This window comes from Pleurodeles waltl, chromosome 8, assembly GCF_031143425.1.
Source record: "Pleurodeles waltl isolate 20211129_DDA chromosome 8, aPleWal1.hap1.20221129, whole genome shotgun sequence".
Classification (NCBI taxonomy): domain Eukaryota; kingdom Metazoa; phylum Chordata; class Amphibia; order Caudata; family Salamandridae; genus Pleurodeles; species Pleurodeles waltl.
Genome location: NC_090447.1, coordinates 99547437 through 99569090, shown reverse-complemented (window position 1 = coordinate 99569090; position 21654 = coordinate 99547437). Strand labels below are relative to the sequence as shown.

The 21654-nt window shown below is 40.8% G+C and overlaps 1 protein-coding gene across 1 annotated transcript in view; it reads left to right on the top strand.

The window, feature by feature from the left end:
* The window catches only part of PAAF1 (proteasomal ATPase associated factor 1), a 65782-nt gene that overhangs the window by 6099 nt on the left and 38029 nt on the right, over positions 1-21654 (top strand). The window contains exons 4-6 of the mRNA XM_069203829.1: positions 1683-1772; positions 12732-12830; positions 17356-17506. Of these exons, the coding sequence (XP_069059930.1) occupies positions 1683-1772; positions 12732-12830; positions 17356-17506 (340 nt within the window). The remainder of the gene's footprint in view (positions 1-1682; positions 1773-12731; positions 12831-17355; positions 17507-21654) is intronic.

The following is a 21654-nucleotide window of genomic DNA, read 5'->3' as shown; positions in this document are numbered from 1 at the left end:
TTTCGACAACTATGTCCTCAGCTGGAACAGCCATTATGTACCCCGAGGTACTCCTGCCATGCCTTCTGAAGGTCAGACCGTGCAGCACTTACACATTCCTCTCACCTATGAATGAGAAGCTATGCACAGTGGGACCAGTCACAAGAGATAAGTTCAACTAACTATGCTGAGCCACCCTTAAATAACTTCGCAAGACTATGAAGTATGGGCAGTTGATCACTGTCTCAAAGACTGATTGGCATCTGCAGGAGGAATGACATAGAGAGGTGTAATGTCTTAGTCCAACCTGTGGTTCAGTGATGATGACTTCACAGGTAAATGTCTCCTCTGCATGGGTTCAAACAAAAAAATAAGGATGTGCAGAGGTTCTGCAGGTGGAGGACCGGGAGTTTAATTTTGTCACCGGAATGCCAAGCCCAGGCCAAGCACTAATGAGCTGAATAGCTGAGCTATATTTCTGTGCGTGGACAGGCCTCCATTCCAGTGAGTGTAGACATAGCTTCCAAAAGTATCTGCTCCTGATATGTTATATATGATTTAGCCACCTAATAGACCCAGTAATTCTTTCAGTTTGTTTCTGCTCTTCCAGCTTATCCTAGTGTCAGGAAACCCTCATGATTATTTGTGCACTTTGCACATTCTCAAAATAAAATATAGTAATCCTTTCGACTGATAGGAAAAGTCGCCTGTCAGAAAGCAACCACCCAGAAAGAAAGTGTAGATGTTTGGTGTTTCCTCCATGCAGATTAAACTGTCACTAATTCTTAGTTGATACTAATGATTGCAGGGATGGAGACCACACAGTTCTTCATAGTTTCAGTAACAGGAAAATAAAGACAAGTAATAAAATACACATAGTTTAAAGCAAAGTCAGTAATCCAAGATATTATTTCAGCGAATAGTGTACTCGACATCTACATTGACTGACATCAGAGGGATATTTGCCATCAAGCTGCTCTGATTCTTTTTGATCTCTGAGGCTTACAACACAAAATACAAAAAGATACCACCCCTCCCTCTTAGCACTTGAACTTGCAATCTTTACTGTACTACTTCACCCTAATGCTTGAGAGACCAACTGCTCTTGTCCTTTGAAAAACACTCTAGTATAGTGTCATAGCTGCAGATAACTCCATTGGCCCAGTAATTCAGCTCCCCTGGCATTGGAGAAGTTTTTTTTTTTTTTTGCAGTTTAATGTAGACCAACCTCTACCCAAAGGCATTGGACCGCCTTACATGAGCACCAGTTACATTACACAAGGACACAATCATTGTTTTGGTAGGGACAGGGAGATTAAGAAGCTTGCCCAGAATCACAGGATGTTGAGCCGACTGTGAGACTCGAACGTGGTTCCTCAGCTCCAAAGTCGCATCTCCGGCTGTTGCGGCACACCCTCCCCTTCGTCTTCATTTAATTTTAGGTTTGGCTCAGGCTAAAAAGGAAGCTGGCACTGGATCAAAGCCTTGCCTCTATCTTTGTAATGATCAAAACCACTGCCCAATGTGAAATATGACAAGCTTTTTTTTTAAGCAAGCAGTGTTTGTATCATTATTACTTGTTTTATAATAATGAACTGAAAAACTATTACTTTTGTGGCACCACAAATTATGTTTCTCCAATTACTTTTGCAGAGATTGTGAGAAGAACTTGTGTAATGGTTTGTCTTTTGTTCCCCCCCTAGAAAAGTATTCTTGTTTCTTGCCCGGAGGAAAATGCTTCTTCCAAGTTTGTGGACCCATACACCACATTCTCCAGAATCCACCAAAAAAGTGTGAGTGCTTTTGCTGTTATTAATATGTGCTCAAGGAGGACAACGGAATACAGGGTGTTTGAAAATACGTAGAGAAAGTATCTTAAATGTTTGTTTTAGCAATCCCTGCACTTGAGGTGCTCCAGAAATCACTACATATTTATTCTATTAGATTGTTCTGCATTTGGAGCTTGTGTGTGCGCACATGTATCTGTAAATGCATTTTGCGTTCAGTTTAAAACCAAAAATGCTAACTGATGTGCCAATTATGGAACACTAATAGTGTGAGCCTCCAAAGTGTCAAAGAGCAACGTTGATACGGTGTTCTTTACTTTTTGTTTTTAACAGATAAACAAAAAAAATCATAAAGGGACTTAAAACCTGCCCCTACTTCGCCCCTTACTTACCCGAGCTTCCCATTTGTTCATTCCAAAGTCACCTGAATTTATTTGCTGTTTATTGGCTAACAGGTCACTTCCTGCTCCTCTGCTCTGCTTTCTATTCTGCTTTGGCCAGTGCGTGGAGCGTGGCCGAAGTACATGTTTGGTTTTTGGTGACTGGTTACTTGTTAGTGTCCTTCCACTGGTTACACTTGTATCCACAAAGTACTTGTGCATTCCAGCCTTTTCCTATCCAATATATATTTTTTCTCAACATTTGGACGTATTAAACATGCTGGCACTGCCTGTTCTTGCCCAAGGAAGTAAAAAACAATAATGTTTAAAAATATTGAAAGAATCAATCGGATTCAAACAAAACAGGAATATCCTCCATGTAGCTGTTTACATTTCTTTACATCCAAATGCCCCTAAGCCTTTCAGTCAAGTTTCTGCAATGGACATGGAATTGCTTTGGTTTTATCGCTTTTAGATGGACATATTTTGCAGTTTCTTGATTTATTTTTAATTTTTGATTTTAATGGTACAGCAGGTTCAATGGCACTGGGGCCATAAGGTGTCAGAACCCCTCTGAACGCAGATTATTGCTACATTTTACTACTGAACAGGTAGTCACAAGTACTGTTATCTTGCAGGCACTAGGGTCATGATTGCAGTGGTGCAGTGACACAGATGCCAAAAGGTCTAGGAACCCTCTAAACACCAAATATTGCTCCATATTCCTACTATGCAGGCAGTCACTCTTGCAGTTACCTTGCAGGCATTAGGGTCATGATTTGAATGGTACAGCAGGTGCAGTGGCACAGGGGCCAAACGTTGTCATAACTCCTCTAAACACCAGATTTTGCTATATTGTACTACTAAATAGGCAGTCATAATTGCGGTTACCTTGCAGTTAAAAGAGGCATTATCTGAATGGTGCAGCAAGTACAGTGGTACTCTACTAACTGCACGTTACTCTAGTCTAATGCAATGCATAATAAATAAAGTACAAATTACGAGTTTGGAACCCTGGGATATAAATTTAACATACATCCCAACATAAACATCCATTAATGGTATATCAAATTTAAACAAACATTATTTTACATTTTTTCTAATATTTATAATCCAGTTAGTAAGATAGAATGTGAAAGGAAAAAAACAAAGGCAAAACTATTGGCTTTACTAATGCTTGTTCTTTTGGTGACCAGGAAGCAGCTGAGTTGTGGTAACATTAGAAAATTGATATAGTATTGTTCAACAGGAGATGGCTTAACTCTGTTGAAATGAGGAAGCTTATTCTGTAAGGATAGAGTTTTTGTCACAAACTTTGAAGACACATTGTTCTTTTTTAACACATTGAGTGGTTATGAATGTAGACGTTAAGCTACAATTTCAGTCCAAGATGAACAAGGTTATGAAATGATATGATATTTTTGGGCAAAGCATAATAGCCATGCCTGAAGCAGTCACTTTGACCTGAAAAATACAGTAGGGAAAAAAACATATCTAGTGGGAGGAAGCCCAATTCTTCTTAAAGACCGTTCCAGAACATCTGTCATGCCTCTCTCAGCCTTGGTTATCAAATAAGAGTGTGATCTGAGGCCCCTAAGCATGTGGTAGACTAAAGCTTATTTGTTGCCTGAAGTTATGTGTGGATCTGTTGGTAAAACATCTATCTCTGTTGTCTCTGAAGGCATCCCAGCACTGTCACAGGGACAAAATGGTCGTTTTTCAAACTTCAGAATTGCCACTTGTTTGGCCAGTCTAGGAGCTTCTGCTAAGGCAGATACATTCTTTGTACAATCTACTCTGTACCAACACGACCAGCCAATGGTAACTCGTGCCAGTGGTAGTAGTAAGGTTTAGAAGCTTAAGTGTACCACCAGATTATCATGGACTTATGACTCTGGATCCTTTGTGTTTCTGTAAACCAGCCCTTCCATTTCATAGACATTGAAACTCTCCAGGTCTTGGTCCTGTATATTCTGTTCTTAGGCATGTGGTATGCAAAGCTCTGCTCTGCTTACCCTTTGTAAGCAATTCATGTAATACAAACAGGTCATCAAGATCAGAAACAGTGGCTTCCGCAGCCACACAGACTCCTCCCTGCTTTACCCTGGTGGACTCCGTGGCTAACACAACAGTGGCAGAACCATCCTGTCTTAAGTTTTTTTGTCACTGAGGCTGAACTCTTTAATGTTCCTCTGGGGACTGTGCCAGCTAGTCACAGCATGTACCATTCCTAATTCAATCATGTTGATCTAAATCCTACAATCAGACTAGTATATACTAGCACCTTAATGTGGTCTGTTACTTTCCCCAAACTGGAAATGTATCTTTAGTTCAGACATTTGTCACAAGGGCAGTCTCCAGAGTTGACCATTCCAGAAGTAAAACGCCTTATCAACTGTGGTTTAGCTTCTCCTGTGTCTTTCAGAGGAGTCACCCCTTCTTCATTGATAAACACAGTCTGCAAAAACGTTTTTCGTCTGGGTTCGTAGTCGAGCAATCTGAGTCCTCTTCCCAGTTTGCCCAGTACACCTGTTAATTTTCAAAGAGAGCTTATGCCACCTAAAATTCCAGTCTGGCTATGATAACAGACATGGCATGGCACTGTGCGTGGAAGCATACATCCTTACTAGTTCTAAATAGCTTGGGTGAGTAATTGGTGCTTACTTCGGGAGGTGATGTGCGATATGATGCTGTAATCGTACTCAGTAAAATGAATACCAATTGTAAATATAGCTAAAAAAAGAGACTTGTAATTCTTTACATTTAGGAACTGTTACACAGCTAAAAAGCTACAACACAGGAAGACCAGATTGTCCTAGTCCCTGCTAAGGCCACTGTACAATTGAAGAAGCAGAAGACATCCACACATTGAACAGTTGTTGTCTGCACATGAAATGCAAACAGTGATAATTTTAAGTGCACTTCTCTGTTTTCGATGACCCCATCGACAATCGAGACCACGATGAGTAGGTGCACTATAGTCAGTGAACTAGTTTAAAGTATCCACTGGACTATGATCTGTTTGCCCCCTTGTTCTAGCTCACGGCTTATGGTCGATTACGTGGAACCTTTGTAAAAATCAAGTAATCTTTCATACAGCCCCCACCATTGAAATTGGTCTCTGTACCCTAGATTATATGCACCTGGTATTGACATGCCTTTTTTGCTAGTAACATGGATACCAGGAACAGTTCAGGGGACTAGTAAAACTTTCAGGCTGGTCTCACAGCATTCAGTTTGGCAGGAGTTGAAGCAATAGTTTGTCACCTCTTGGCACCCTAAAGTGTCAATATGTTTTGTGGATTGTATCCTGAAAATAACCCTCCATAGTCACAGTATTTAGTGCTGTGATTTTTTCCACTGGTCGTTTTTTTGCACCAGCCAGAAATAAGAATACATTTTAGGCAAGATTTAGGTAGTTATCTGTAAAGTTTAATTCCACAGGATGAAGGTCATCAATATTTATTGTGATTCGAAACACAGATATGCAGAATTGAACAGACAACAACCAGTCTTCTCTTCCTCCAAGTGACTCCTTAGGATTTCACATACACATAGGTGTCTAGAACATTCAGAGGAGCACTCTCCAAAGAACGCCACCACAGTTAATACAAAAAGAAAGCAAGCAATATACGTTATAAATGACTATACCTATTTACAAAACACAACACATCTTCCCCCTTATAAAACAATAGTTGCATTGAAATAGAAATAGAAAAGAACTACTATAATAAATATCAGCTAAATTCATCGCACAGAATACTTAATCCTAATCCTAAACCTAACTAAGCAAAAAAAAAAAAAATACTGTCTCGCTTTTGCTCCAAATTGTGTTTGGATACAAAATCCGACATCCATTTAGGTCTGATGTGAGTTGTTCTGTTGCGACCAGAGCATTCCCTTTTCCTTTCGGTCACTTTCTAGCCCAGCACATTCTTTACTATGCCTGCTGCCCTCCACAACATCTGGTAATGTATTTGCATCTTCACCATCTCCTTCCCATTGCACACAAGCACTCCCATCATTATTCAAATCCATGTTTTTTTGCACTATCTTCTATGTGTACTTCTCTTTATCCAATATTTCCACTCGCATGGTCCAAAACTTCATCCTGCCAGCTTGAGTTTTTTCTGTAATATTAAAAATCAACACCTCACCACTCCCTCAGTCACATCCTCCAAATAATTTGCGGTCCTCTTTTAATACAGCAGTCCTTCTCAAATTCCATACCTTTCAATTGGACTGCATTGTGTAAATGTTTGGACACTTAATGGTTTCGAATAGTAACTTTTTTCTCTTTTTTCACTTTCTATGGGTTCCTCACTTTCTCCCACATTCCTTCACATATTTATGCATTCTTAGACCCTCCTTTGTGATCAAACATTTCTTTATACTTCTATAATAAAGTTCTTCCTGACGTCTTTCACTGGAACTGTGGTGTCAGTGCTTGCAACAAACATTCAGGATTGCACTTTATCCTTGCCCCCTTACTCTCACCACTTCAAACGGAGAAACTTCCATTGCTTCATATAAAGTAGTTCTGAACATCCACACTGTTTTGAAAATGTGTACTTCCCAATTCTCTGTTTGCAAGTTGTATGGCATTTTTTAGCACCCTTTTGAACTTTGTGATCATACCTTTTCCGCTAGGATCATACAAAGAAGTGGTTCTATGTTTAACTCCTACCTTCTCAAAGTATTTGTTTGGTAACTTGGACAAAAATTACACTTCATTGTCCCAACCTCTCCTTTATAAATACGTTGTCAATTAACCTCAAAACTTCTAAAGAGACAACCCTTTCCACCACCTTAATTACAGGCTACCTTGAGAATACGTCAATGAGTGCAATGATATATATTTAACCGGAGTACCAATTGGCCCCATTATGTCCATGGCCACCATGTTCCAAGGCTTCTTGGGAATTATTGCATCACACATTTTAGGCCTTAAAGTTCTTAAAGATTTATTTGAATTGGCACACCACAAGAAATTCCTTACCATCCTTTCTGTGCAAATATCTATGCCTGGCCTCCAATACCACTTTTTACTCTTTGTTTGGTTTTCATAATACCACCATGACCTTCATGGCACAATTTCACAATATTATTTCTCAATGATGAAGGTAGACCAATCCTGTACAAATCAGTGGACCACTGATGACTCATTCTTAATGTTCCAAAAATGACTCAACTCTTTAGGAATTAGTGATTTCCTTGGTCAGCCGTGTTCTACAGACCCTATACGTTGCCGTAGTACTGTATCTTTGGCATATACATTTTTCAATTTTCTTTTTTCAATCTTGACATTCCTTGATCATGAATTAGTGGAATCTGAAAGTCATCCCACTCATTGTCATTTCTGTGTTGTTGTAGAGCCATTTTAGTGATGTCTCTGGGCAAGTTATTTTAGCGACTAGGCCTGCTGCTTGTGCCCTTTGGCCTAGTAACATTTTATTCTGCTTCATTTTATTATTTTAGAATCAGCCACATTTGTGGTGGTGTTTTATTTTCTTTATCTAGTTGTCACTTTGCCTAGGAAAGCATTACTTTTCTTAGCACGACATTCTTTAACTCTGTGCATTCCTCAAGGCTGCAGCGAGATGGGATTGTGGGCACAAGTGGTACACTGCATCTCTAACATTCCCAGAAACACACATATTTTTACATGGTGTCATTTTCTCTGAACATCAGCTGTTTTATTATAAAAAAACATTTCCTTGTCCCATGCACATTAGAGGGAGGTCCCAGCCAGATGACAAAGACCGCATGCTGTCTGACTTCGTTACAGCTGCTCGCTGAGACCACCAGTTCCCTGGCCCATATGGGGATGTTGTCTCTAAAGATAACCGGCCTCTTCACTACCATCATGCTCTGGTATGGGGGATGATGTCTTCGAAGGGGGAATCCTAAAGGGCGGATTAGGGCTTATCCTGCTGTGCTCTAACATAGCTTAGGTAGGAATTGCATATAGTTTGTATAGTGACAGTATGGTGGGACTTTTCCTGCGTTTCACTTTCCTTGTCACCATGTTGCTTCTAGTATGTTTCATCATTCTAATTATTGGTTTCATCCCATTTTATCTAAGATGCAGCTGATTCAATAAATCTCATGAACCATTTTTCTGCCTCTGCTTGTCTTTGCATGTGTGAGACTAATGTAAATGAGAGAAAAGGATGAGATCCGACCCACCACGATTTCCCTGAGAAGTCATAATGTCATATGCCCAGTTGCCACAGAGATGAGGTGCTGCTAGCTGGCTGGAAACGGATTAGGCAGACAGTTGTCACATGGTGTGGAATTGGACTCCGTTCCCCACAGTTCAGGTTAGGCTGCCACCCAAATCCAGCAGCCTCATTGGTTCAATGAAAGCCAACGCAACAGTAGGGCAGTAGGCAAACTTGATAAAAAATCTGCAAGAAAACTTCATTTACCAGGCACATACTCCACAAAACCTGTAATCTCATCAACATCCTTGCAATTCTGGCTGATGCGCTTAACAACCTTTCTGTAGTCATTAGTTTTACTAAAGGTTTGTGGTCACTGCACACCCTGCATTGTTTACCCCACTCACGATATAAAAAGCTCATGAGCCCACATACAAGCCAGAGTCTCCTTCTCAATTACTGAACATTTTTCTCCCACTGGTGATCATGCATGTGAAGCATATGGTAGTATTGTTTCTTTATCTTTTGAATCCATTTGATAAAGAACTCCCCCCTACTCCTTCTTTTTTTTTTTTTTTTTTTTTTTTTTTTTTTACTAGCATCCACAGTAACAATATTTTCTAATTCAGGGTCAGACGTCTCAATACAAAGGTCTTACAGCTGCGTCCTTTATTTAATCAAATTCTTTTTTGCACTCTTTTGACCACTGAAATTTCACCTTAAAATTTAGCAGTTGCTTTATATTATACTACACTCTATGGGAGAAGCCCTTTACAAAATTAGCATAAAATTCCGCCAGCCCAAGGAATGACTTCACTTTGTCTTTGCTCACTAGGTGTGGAGCATTACGGATAGTCTCCACTAATGTAGGTTTAGTAGTTACACCTTCTCCACACAATACATGACCTAGGTGAGTCACAGACTGCACAGCAAATTTGCATTTAGAATGCTCAACAGTTAACCCCTTCTCTTCTGGGACACCCAACACATCCACTAGAATTTTATCATGTTCCTGCCTGTTTTGCCAAAAATCAAAATGCCATCCCGGAATCACCTTGCATTCTTTCTTATGGTTTGCCGAACAACTTGTGCATGAGCCTTTGAAAAATAGCAGCAGCATATGCCAACTCAAATGGCATTCTCTTATATTTGAAACACCCATTATGAGTGATGAGTGCTGTAAACGTCTTACTTTCTGTACTTAATGGAATCTGGTGGTATGCTGCTGAGAGATCAATGGCGGTGAACCAGTTGCCATTTTTGACCAATGCTAACATTTCTGACAGTTTCTGAAAGGGACATTTATCCACTACTGTGTTATTATTTAAATAACAAATGTCAATGTTCTACCTAATCTTGCCATTACTCAGTCTTGCTACTACTACTATCGGAGAAATCCATTTGGAGGATTCAGTAGGTTCTATGATGTTAGCATTAACCAAATATTCCAATTCCTTTTCCACCTCCTCGCTAAGCAATATCGAAATGTTTCTCACTTTATATACTTGAGGACAAGCATCACTTTTCAAAACAATATGACATTCAAAATCATTCAGTCTTCTTTTTTTTTTTTTTAACACCTTAGAGGTGCCCCCAAAAACCTACTAGTACTCTAGTGTGCTGGCTGACTGGTATCAACCAGCTTCCCACCACAGAAATGTTTCTGACCCCCCTCGAGGTGAGAGCCCGTGCTCTCAGAGGCCAGAAACAATGTCTTGTCCGGAGGAAGGTGTTATCACCTCATCCAGCCCAGTGGCTGCAAAGTCCCTGCTGCCTTTGATTTGTGGCCCCTACTGCCCCTGGACCTGGGAGATGCCACCCACTGTCCTGAGCCCACATTGGAACCAGTACAGACTGGAAATTAGTTATGCAGTAGCACTGTTGCGCTACCAGGCTAGCCACACCCCTAAGGTGGGCTGCCTGATGTGATTTGTGAATGAAGGGTTCCACTATCTTGTTGTTGGTGAATTAACAGTTTTGGGACAAGGTTATGCCCTCTCTCCAGAGAAAGTCGTCATATAGGGGGTGTAGCCACCCCAGGGGTAAGTAGCTCATTGGCTACTACTCTACACGCTCCATAACAACCCTAAATTCAGTATATAGGTAGCCCCCTGACACCAGAAGAATAGATTTGTCTGACCAAGAAGAGCCAAAGAAGTGAGAACTGTGGACTGCTGGTGGACGTGGGAGTGAAACCCTGCCTGCCTACCTGCTCTTGTCCTGACACCCGTGACAACCTAAGATAGCATGCGGCTGTGCATCCTCCAAAAGCCCCAGAGGACCTTCAGCAGTACACCAAGGCGTCAGCATCTCCCTTGAAGTGGAGAAGCCACTTCTCTGCACTCTACAAGCACCAAGCACAACCCCCTGTTCAGCATACTGCTGACCACCGGATCCACTGACGCAGCAGCTGTCCAGAAGGAGTTCATCATGCTCCAGGAGGACAGACTGATCTCCCCACCAAGTGAGACGACACCAGGAACTACTGGAGCCATCCTTCACCTGTACCCAGGGTACTCTACCCATTGTAGCAACCAATGCTTGTTTAAGCCCAACCCGGACTTCAGCGCCGCAACCAGAGACCAGCCGTCGAAGGACGTCAGCATCACAGAGGCCATCACTGAGGGTGTACCAGCTCCCTTGTTTTGTCCCCTTCTTGCAGGTCTAACCAGGAACCATGTGTGCCTTGACGCAGGACCACCCGATGACCAAAACCCACTGTACCCGAGCTCCACAGCCCAGGTCCACAACAACGGAGGGTGTTCCCATGCATCCAGGATCCCTACCTGCTGAGCTCCTGTTGGGAGCTCCCAGACTTGTCTCCATGTCCTCCTCTGCAGCCTCTTTCCAGGTGGCGTCTCTCTACACCAACCGTGCAGTGCGCAACGCACCTGACCCATCAAACACCTCTGCACCCAGATGACCCAGGGCAGGTAAAACTGAACTGTTGTTGTTCCTTGTGACCTTATGCCCCTAGCACCCTATGACCTATAGTGGACCCCAAGAATCAACTGCAAAGACCTCTATGCGGTAAATGTACTTTGTACACTGGAAGTCCTTTACCATGTAAATGTAACTCTGAGTGAACTTGTTACTTACATGCAAAAATTGATACACTGCAACAGTACTTACCTCCTTTGAAGATTTTCTGGTGTCGAAACATTCTGTAAAAGTAACTATATTTTTTTCTAAACATTGGTCTTGAGTCTTCTTGAGTGTTTCACGTTTATTAACACTGTGTGTACAACAAATGCTTAGCACTACCCTCTGATAAGCCTAAACTGCTTGCCCACATTACCACAGAAGAGAGCATTTGGGATTATTATTTTAACCCCTGTAAATCAATAAGGGTCGCCTGGACTAACTGCATAGTGTCCCCTTGCATTCGGTACACTGCATAGATAGCCATCTTCCTAGATATTTGATCTGATTTTCTAACTCCCGACACCCTCTAGTGCTCGACTTTGCTACATCTCCATGGAGCAACTTGGTTAACGATTTGGATAGAGTTAGTGGCTCCTGTACACAAGTGGTAAATGAAGGTGACCATGCAGACTACTTACTAACTGCCTTAGTGTCAAGCGGAGGGCCTGAGAGTGATCAGGTCTCCTTCCTGTCCAGTTTCAGTAAGTGCTTTCACCCCACCTCACCCTTGCAAATTTGGACCTCAACAACAACTGCTGATTCACTGCTAAAAAGGGGTATCCCTTCTGGCTGAAAGTTGTTTGTCATGCACCACAAGAGCTAATTTCACACCAGGACTTCCTTTCTCATTAAAATTGACAAATTTGCTTATTGCTTTTGCATAATGACAACAGATCATTAAAGACATCATGCTTGGCATTATATTAGCACCTGAAATAAATGGAATGGAATGTAGTGAGGGAGAATGCAAGTGACATCTATTGTAACACTTAGCCAAAGATTTTGCAGTTTGATACCTATTGGTTTCATAACTGCAACAAAGCCTCTCACCTATGATGCATTTATGTCAGTGAGATCGTGGTTGAATAACAGTTCTTATTCTGTTTTTTTTGCAGTTTGTTTTCAGATGTTTAGTGAGGTTTTTGTTTCCTTGTCAGTTGGTATCTATAAGATCTCATCTGCTTTTATGGCAAGCTATACTGCATTTACAATGAACTAGGAATCTTACTACAACTATTACTATTGACTGACCACTAACAAACTACTTGAACACCACTATGTAGCAAAATAGGGTGGTTGGCTTATTCGCAAGAGGGGTAAGGAAATGTAGCACAGTGTGTGTGTGTTGCTGTTAGGTCACGTGGATCTAAGACATCTGTTCTTTAATTCCTTGGAAGGCTATGACAGTTCTATCAAATTCATTAAATTCTGCTTTTAATTGATCGTTGTAGTTTGAGGAGTTTTTAAATATATATGCTTTCTTTTTATACATACAGATCACATGTCTGGATATTTCCAGTGGAGGAGGACTTGGGGTGTCCACAAGCTCTGATGGGACCATGAAAATCTGGCAGACTAACAATGGTGAACCTAGGGTATGCACACTAATGGAAACCTTGTAAATAAACATTGACTTTGATTAACCTATAAATTCTACATGTGCATCAGAAACAATGTAGGATTTTCACAGTAGGGTATAAGATGTGAAAGTGCAGTCTTTTGGCTATCTGATTTTTGTAACCTCATTTGAATATAAACACAGGCTACAATGGTGTGCAGAAGAACATGTAGTAGTCGTTAATCTTTTTAATCAAGGCACTTTGTTGGATCCTGTGTGCACTGGAGCACCAGTCATAATGGAATATGAGTCTTTACCTGTGTGTAGTGTGTATTCCACAGCAGTCATATGTTCTAGCAGGTGCGATCCAGTCTATTATCCAGAAGATAGGAGGTTGGTGGTTCTGCAAAGCTGTTTGAGTTTCTGAAAGCTTGTGTGAAGATGATATTTTCCAGCTATTTACTTGGGCCAGCAGGGATGAATCAATCATGTCCCTTAGTTGTCAACCCAGAACATATGAGACAAATGCCTCTACATCTTTCTTGGTAGGCCCACACTGAAAAGTCACAGCTAGACCTCAACTTCTCAAGTTGATGGTTTATTTTCCTTGCCACAGAGCAACGTATGAGAGTTGAAACAGGATGCACATGTTTTTGCTTTTTGGGTTGGAGTTGACACAGGTGAGTGGCATATCTGAAGTGAAATCACTGCCTGCCACCAGAACTTTGATTTTTGACTTTTCAGGCAGTATTAATTCTTATTCGTACTGGTTCTAGGATGTTACCCAAAAGACCAGGACTTGGGTAATGCTCCCATATGTCCCTAGAACTATGGGCATTACATTGCAGGTACTTGTCCAAAGATGTGCAGGTAGGCCTTTTTAAAAGGACTGGCACCTAGAGAATCCTGAGGACCTGCAAGAGATCCTTTATGTGGAATCAGTTGAATTAATTTTTAGCTTCAGTTGGAGAGGAGTGTTCCAGACTTCCTCAACCAGTTTGCAGCTGGTATGTAGTAATCTGCATTGTTTTACTCGTAGAGGTCAAAGAGGATCACTGTTGTTTGTTGGTCTTTGTCCGGGTCGAGGGGGACTGGAGTACTTCTTAAATGTGAGCTAATGCAGATTGTGTTTTTGAACTGGAACATATGTACCTCAGGAGCGGAGTTGGTAAGCTTGCTTCCTTGACTTTTGCTAGGATGACATTTTAGAGATGAGGTGGTTGTTGATGGATCCTAAGTCTAAGTTTGATTTCTTCAAGAATGAGGACTCCCGAAGAGTAGGTTAGTGATGCTTTGTTCAGAGGTTTTCAAATGCTTCATAGATAAGTGGTTGAGTAGTGTATGTTATGAGTGGTTAGAGTTCTGTCGGCAGACACGATCACACAATAATTGGTCAAATAATCAATTTACAGGGCAGAAAGTGAGGTTAGTATGACCTGTTGTATGGAAGTCTTACAAAAAAGTCCTTTCTTTGGAGGCAGTCTTGCAGTAGCTGGACTTATCCTACAACCTGTTTTGGTCTTATGTCCATATGTATTCTTTAGGAATCTGTAATCCTCCCACCCTTTTGCAAAAACTCCCAGTCACTACTTGGTCGCCAGATGGCTTTGTGCAGTAAGGGTTGGCTGCACGCAGCATGTTGGGCTGAAGACCAACCCCTGTGGCCAGCCTCCATTGTGTTCTTCGGAAGGAGGTGCACATCCACTGCCTTCAACCATACACTGTGGTGTTTGTTGCCCATTGAGGGTTGGACGCAGGGTACAGCTGTCACTTGTACACCAGCCATGCAAACCATAACGTGCACAAGGATTCAGTTTTTTAAGTTTTGTTTGGTAACAATAACTTTGCCCTAAGTGTGGATTTTGTTTAACATACATTAAGGTGTTCTAACCAATTCTAACCATAACCTCATTTTGGCTGTAGTTATTTTTTCAGTAAAAATATATATTATTGGAATTCTCCGCTGTGGTCAAACACACCTTCCATTGAAACAGTGGCATAGCTACCATTGGTGCAGCCACTGCAATGCACCAGAGCCCAGAGGTTCGAGGGGGCCCAGTCTACCCTGTGCCAGCTGAAGTTATTTTAGAGGCTGCCTGTTCTTATTGTTTATTTATTTAGACGCTGCGCATACTAGGGGCTAGGCAGGTTTTACTTTTAAGGGGGTATAGGAGGAACAATAAAGACGAGAGAAGAAAGTGATGGATGAAAAAAAGGAGGTGTTAAAATAAACCAGACAAGGGTAGGAAAATGTGACAGAATGGAGAATGAAATAAGGTTGAGAGGAAAAGAGAAATGAGATAAAATTGAGCAAAGTGGGCAAAGGAAATAAAACAGAAAGTAACCAGAAATAAGGAGGAAGAAGATGAGGATGAATGAAAGACTAGGGGAAAGAGAGAGAATGAAGAAGGGGATAGAGGGAAGAGCATTAAATGGATGAGGAAGAGGAGAGCGGGAGGGAGATTGGGAGGCAAGATGGAAAGACAAGTAGAACGAGGAACTTGGAGACTTGTAAATTACATGAGTGAAGCTGGTGCTGTGGCACAAGGATCCAGGGGTGCACTACACCTCATTCATGAGACAGTTTTAATATAGGCTGGGGGATAGTTTCATTGCTTGCACTAGGGTTTGTGACCACCTAGGCTATGAAATGGCGTTTTTTGATTCTCCAATAACATTTAACTCCATGGACGGATGTGCACCACATTTGGCACTGACTAGAGTATGCCTGGCAGTGTTCATGCAGATCTGTGAAAGAGAAATAAAATTAAGTGGAGGGTCCAAAAATGTGTTTTCCCAAGTAAGCTCCATTATAAAAATGTGCCCGCACCTACAGCAAAAGCTCTGAATGGATTTTTTCAAATCCATCATGAAAGTCACACTTCACTCAGAAAAATGTGTTTTTATTCTTTAATAATTCTTGAGATATCAGTAGTAAAACAAAAGTGTATGTATGTGTGTGTATATATATATATATATATATATATATATTTTTTTTAAAGGTGTCAGATGTCCAGTTAAGGGGTAATACTTTTGTACATCTCACCATTGAAAATTTGTGTTTCTCAAACTTTTGATTCCTTTAAAATTTGAACTTGTCAAGGAATGTGATCGGCTGATGAAGAGGATCAACATGTTTTTGTCCACTATCTTGAATATTGGATTTTTGGATAGAATTAAAATAATAGCACTGGACAAAAATAATTCTGCAGCTTAGGAGGAGCACACTAAGAAGTCCCCAACTCCTGGGAAGTGTTAGGGAGCACTCAGAGGCCCTCTCAGTTAAAAGAAAAAACACAGAACAAAATGTTTAACAAAGTAAAATCACAATTCTTCCATCAGCCGTGATCATATGGCTGCCAGTTTGTATTCAGGACTGAGGCACCAAAATTCACCATTCTTACAAAAATCGTGATTCTTAATAAAAGAAAACAATTGAGGCTATGGCCTGGTGTAAGCCCTGGTAGATTGCACTGTAGGGTGGCTGCAGGGTCTAACGCAGGCCAGACCCTTTGCCAACTTTTCCTATGCATGGCTGTGCTCAGTGAGAGTTTTACTCCTATTGGGATTCGGCTGTTTCCGCTGTGCGTGGCAACGTGTGTAGCGTGCAATGGGTATGTAACTGGGTACATAATTCAGTGAAAAGGCAACAGACGTTATCTATGGTTCACCAAAAAAACCCTGAAAAATCTAAATTATTCACCTAAGCTATGTAATTCCTAATGCAAACAATAGCTTATGCCTCACACCATCCTCAGTGTTCACTCTGTGAACCAGAAATCAAAGGTCTGATATATCTGCCTAGTGTAGGTTGGTTACTTGAAAAGCCAGATCTTCAGCTTCTTGCGGAATTCCAGAAAGGAGGAGGAGGCTCTAATGTGGAGTGGGAGGTCGTGCCTCGGTTTAGGAACAGTTTGTGCCTTTGTATATCTGCCTTTTGATAGAACTTCACACCGGTAGCATTGTGGTTTATTCTGGCTTGAAATCTGTAAAGACTGAAGATTGTCAGCTGGGTATCGTTACAAGCACTGACTGTAAACTTGGGAGCAGTCCAAAACCTAAATCATTCATCTTGCTCAGTAAACCAAGAGATTATCCTTCACTAAAAACAACTCTCTGGATAAGAGTAAGGAAGGCTCAGCTATAAACTCCCTGGACCGAGGCCATTACATGCCCATGAAAGTAATCTTGCCTATGTTATCCGTGCTTTGTCAAAGAGACCAGTACAATGGGACACGTCCACAAGGACATAAAACACGATTTACCCCCACACTTCATTTCTCATTAACTGGAAAGAACGCCATATTTCTGGGCTTAATGAGTCTGACACTAACATTTGGTGTATTGTTAATTTGACCTAATAGGTCCTGATGGGTACTCTAGACCGATATTTTGAAGAATACAGATTCATATTTTCCTGTGGTGATTCTTTCTGATGCATGAGGTAATCCAGTTGCCACAGATTTTTCTAAATGGATTAGCTTTATATAAGGTATGTATGATGTGTTAAAGTGTTGCTTTATACAACCTTTTGTGTTTTCATACTCTTCTCTTTGCACCAGAGGATGTTGGAAGGCCATGTGTTTGACGTGAACTGCTGCAGGTTTTTTCCCTCCGGCCTCGTCGTTCTGAGTGGAGGGATGGATGCTCAGTTAAAGATATGGTCAGCAGAAGATGCTAGCTGCCCTGTAACAATGCAAGGCCACAAAGGAGGTACTGTGATAGTTCAGTTTATACTTCTTTATAATTTTCTGAACCATTACCTGTTGTATCCTAAACTAATTCTTAAAGAAATTGTAAACTCTTAATATCACCTTTATTTGGAAAGCTAAAAAATCCAGACATGCCTATACATGGTTCAAACTTCTGCAAAGATACAGAGGGTTTTGCAAATTCAGGTGTTTGTTTTAATGCACTTGAAAGTCTGATTGTATGAAGTTTGATTTTGGATTATAAAGAGCAGACTTTAGACCGTCTTGCTGATCCAAATTTCATTAAAACATTAAACTTAAACCAGCTCAAAAACATGTGAATCTGGACATGTGAATCTGGTTTCCAGCTATTTTAGCCTTTAGACAATTTCACTCTGTATGCGTTGTTCTGAAAGTCCTTGAAACAAATGTCTTCCTCTTTCTTATAGCTAATGGGTGACCTCCCATTTTGTGTTCTCAAAGCTGGGTTTGCGCTGTGGCAATTTCTGTTGCTTCGCTGATTATTGCTTCTCTCCACTTGATTGCCAAGTTCCTGTCATGTTGACTTTTGTCACATGAATCTATCCAAGATGAAGGTATGCCACGTCTCTGGCCTATGTGCATAGATTCCTGTGTTAAACCCACATGCATAGATTCCTATGCAAAAGGTGCTATCGTTCACTGGGTTCCAAATCCTGAAACATATTGTCTCCTATTCGCAGTCATCCTCATCATTTTGCTCTCTAAACTACTTAGCTAAACATTTTGCCTCTCAAATCGAGTCATTCGTGGCCCTCCGAGACCTCCATAAGAGGGCATCCTCCACAGTTTGGCTTCACTTTTGTTTGTCTCATTCTAGGCGTATACCTTTCAAACCTATGATTTCTTGTGACTTTGATGTATTCTCCTGGAAAACTGTCTTAATTTAACTTTAGCATTTGCCCAGTCAATGATCTCCAATGTTTTCTTAATTTGTTTACATATTTTAATCAAAGTAAGGCAGTACCCTGGAGACACCATTCACTTATTTCTAACACTCCTGAATATGTGCCTGCTATTGGTTTGTCCAAGACCGTACTCTTCTGCATTAGAGAGAAAGGTTTAGATCTTATAATTCATTTAATTCAGATGAGCATCTGAACAAAAACCGGTGTTCTGGTCCATAAATCTGACACACAAATCTTGATCACTAACAGTGTTTAGAATGTGCGCAATTTAATGATGAAAGGTCATTTTGTAAGATGAATTTACACGCCAACATTTTTCATGGTTTAACACTTATTGTTCTGGTCTGTACTTTTGTCTTAGCAGAGATAAAACGGACATTCTTATACCTATGCAAGTCCCATATGACTGACTTTAACTGCTGGGAGAGGCCCCTGTCTGAGTAACAAAGGACAGAAACTCAAGCTTTCCCATTATTCTCAAATCACTGCACCGCTTAGGATGCTAAAGAAGGTTATTAAATTGTAAACCCCTACCTGAGGATTGAAGGGACTAATTCAATGTAATGAATTTCACTCTTGTAAAATCTCAAAACTAAGTGAAGAAAAGACTGTAAAAGAAGACAGCAAGATTTATTTATTTTTCTGAAAATGACACAAGTTTTTTATAGAGCATCGTGAGGAAAGGGTGCTAAAAAGTTTCCGAAGCTAGATACTTCAGTGCTGAACGTCTTCCTTAGCCAAGCCTACTTGATCTCCCCTTCAAGTTTCAAAAGAAATAACATTAAGGAATATCCTTCAGTATGTTCTGTCTCATTTATTGGAATAACCAAGACTACCGCAGAGGTCTCAGCCTCACTTTAAGATGTTCAGGAATACCTACAGGCATGTTTGTTCACACTAATACCACTGTGATTGTAAGTTTTCCTTCTACATTCACTGCCACAGGGTGTAGGCTCTTCTACAGCTCTGCTCTCCCGAGAGCAGCTGCTCGTTCACCGGCACGTCTTAGTCTCAGACACAACAGAATCCCTGGGGGCCACCTTTGTTCCTAACGCGCCTTGACTTGGTCGAGCATGCGCAGTACATTCTGGGGCGCTTTCTTTTCTGCATGCTGGTAGAGTTTGTAAAATTACAGCTCCCTTTTTGAACACTGTATGCAGTCATTTAGAGATATTGTGCTAATACCACCTTATAATCTAGAAGTAGGAATATATTTTCTGTTTTTGTATGTTTAGAATATTTTTTCTATAGTCCTATTTCCCAATCCAGAATGACGGACGATTTCCTGGAATTGTCACTTCCTATTCTTTACTATTTAAGGGAGAGTCCAGTGGAGTCCAATCTCATTGCAATTGTTCTTGCTTTACTGCATGCTCACTCACCGGATTTGTGGAATCTTTCCGTCTCCAGTTTCTGCTTCTTTTCTGCTTGCTCATCGCCTTGCTGCTTGGCCTTGACAGTTAGAAGGGTTTTTTGATCTCTGTATTTTTTCCTGCCTGCTGGAACTTATTTTCTGGAGTTTTATTCTGGCGTCTGTGTTTGTTTCTAAAGCTAGTAGGGTGTTTCTGTGCACTAAAACAACCATACACCCATTGCCGAATGGACCAGCTCTTACAATGACGCAGTATCACTCCACCACCTGCAGCACAAGTGACAGGGCAAATTCATCCCCACACTTCTTTAGTTGCCATCCAACTCCCTGAAGATGATTGAAGATCTCTCCTCTGAGTAGATAATTGAACACCTGAATTGAATACTGACCGCTCATATTTGAGAAACGTCAGTACAGCTTGACAGCCTACACCGTTGTGCTCCAATCCTCAAAATCTAGCACAAGAGGCTCTTGATACAACAGTCAGGCTGCCTTCAAATCTTTACTAACACTTTGAAATAAATACATTTTTCCACATAGTACCATCTTTCACTCTAGGTCTCCTACAGAGTTGGTAGGTTTAGAATGGTAGCTATACCACAAAGTTCAGGAATTCAAAGTTTGAGGAAAGGATCCTATTGTGCTAAAAACATGATGTACATGGGAATCTTTACCTTCGTATATGCCCATCATATAAGGTTAGAGTCTTAATGTAACATAAAACCCCATGATGGATATACATTTTGAGCTGGGGTTTGCCATGTGCTATAGGTTTTCATATAGTAATTGGAGTAATTGATTTTGCTCCTCAGTTTGGGCACACTTTTGCATGTTTGGACTGCTGCTTTAATACTTCTTTAAAGTTGGTGGTAAAATGAAGGCCAAACTTACGCGATAAGCAGCCACTTGCCCTGAACTTGATATTGGCTCTTGATTTAAATGAGGCACATATTTCCCTGATGATTTTTGCCTGAGTCTCCTATAGCAAACTGTTGCTCGGATAGCATGTTCACATGTATGTGACTTACATAGCGCAGTCTTATCTACAAAGCAAGTGAATTACAGGTGTTAAATAACTCCTTGTGTACATTATAATTTGTTTGATACTCAGTAAAAAGTTTAACTCTTGCACCTGAAACTCCATACTGAAAAGAACGTTAGGTGCTTTGTAAGAATGAAATAAAAATGATGTCCTTCGTGAATGGATTTTGGTTAAAATGTATGGGTAAAGGATCTTTGTGCCACTCCTCTCTGTAAACCTAACTCCTTTAAGGCAAAAGATGATTCCATAAGACACGGCTTTGTAATGGTCTAACTATTTGTAGGAGGATATAGAGCAACACTGGAGAGCGCTGGAGCCCCCGGCGAGCCAAGGCTGGAATAATGTCAAGGCTGATTTGTATATGGCAGGGTCCAGACTGGGGTGGCATGGTGGGCAAATAAATGAAGGATTGGGATGTGGCCTGTGCGATTACCAGTGACTGAGATTAATTTAACCATTCCATTCATCAACTTGTTGTTTTTGCATTAGGATTGGAATAATAGCATGGATAAATGCTGTATGCTTGAAAGACCTATTTACGAAGCCAAAGACTGTCGGAAGAAACAGGGAAACATATGGGGCAGAGGGATGGATCCAATTTCAAGGGATATCACAAATATTTCACTGGTGAAAATGCCTGCGGACACTACAGTGATAGTCAGGGTTGAGCGTATAGATTACTGATTTATGGGACTTCATGGGCACAGTTCTTTCCTGTCAATTACTTGTATATGCTCCTTATATGAAACAACAATGGATATCTGACACAATGACCTTTTCTTCTTTAGTAATGTGTAAGATGTGTTTTA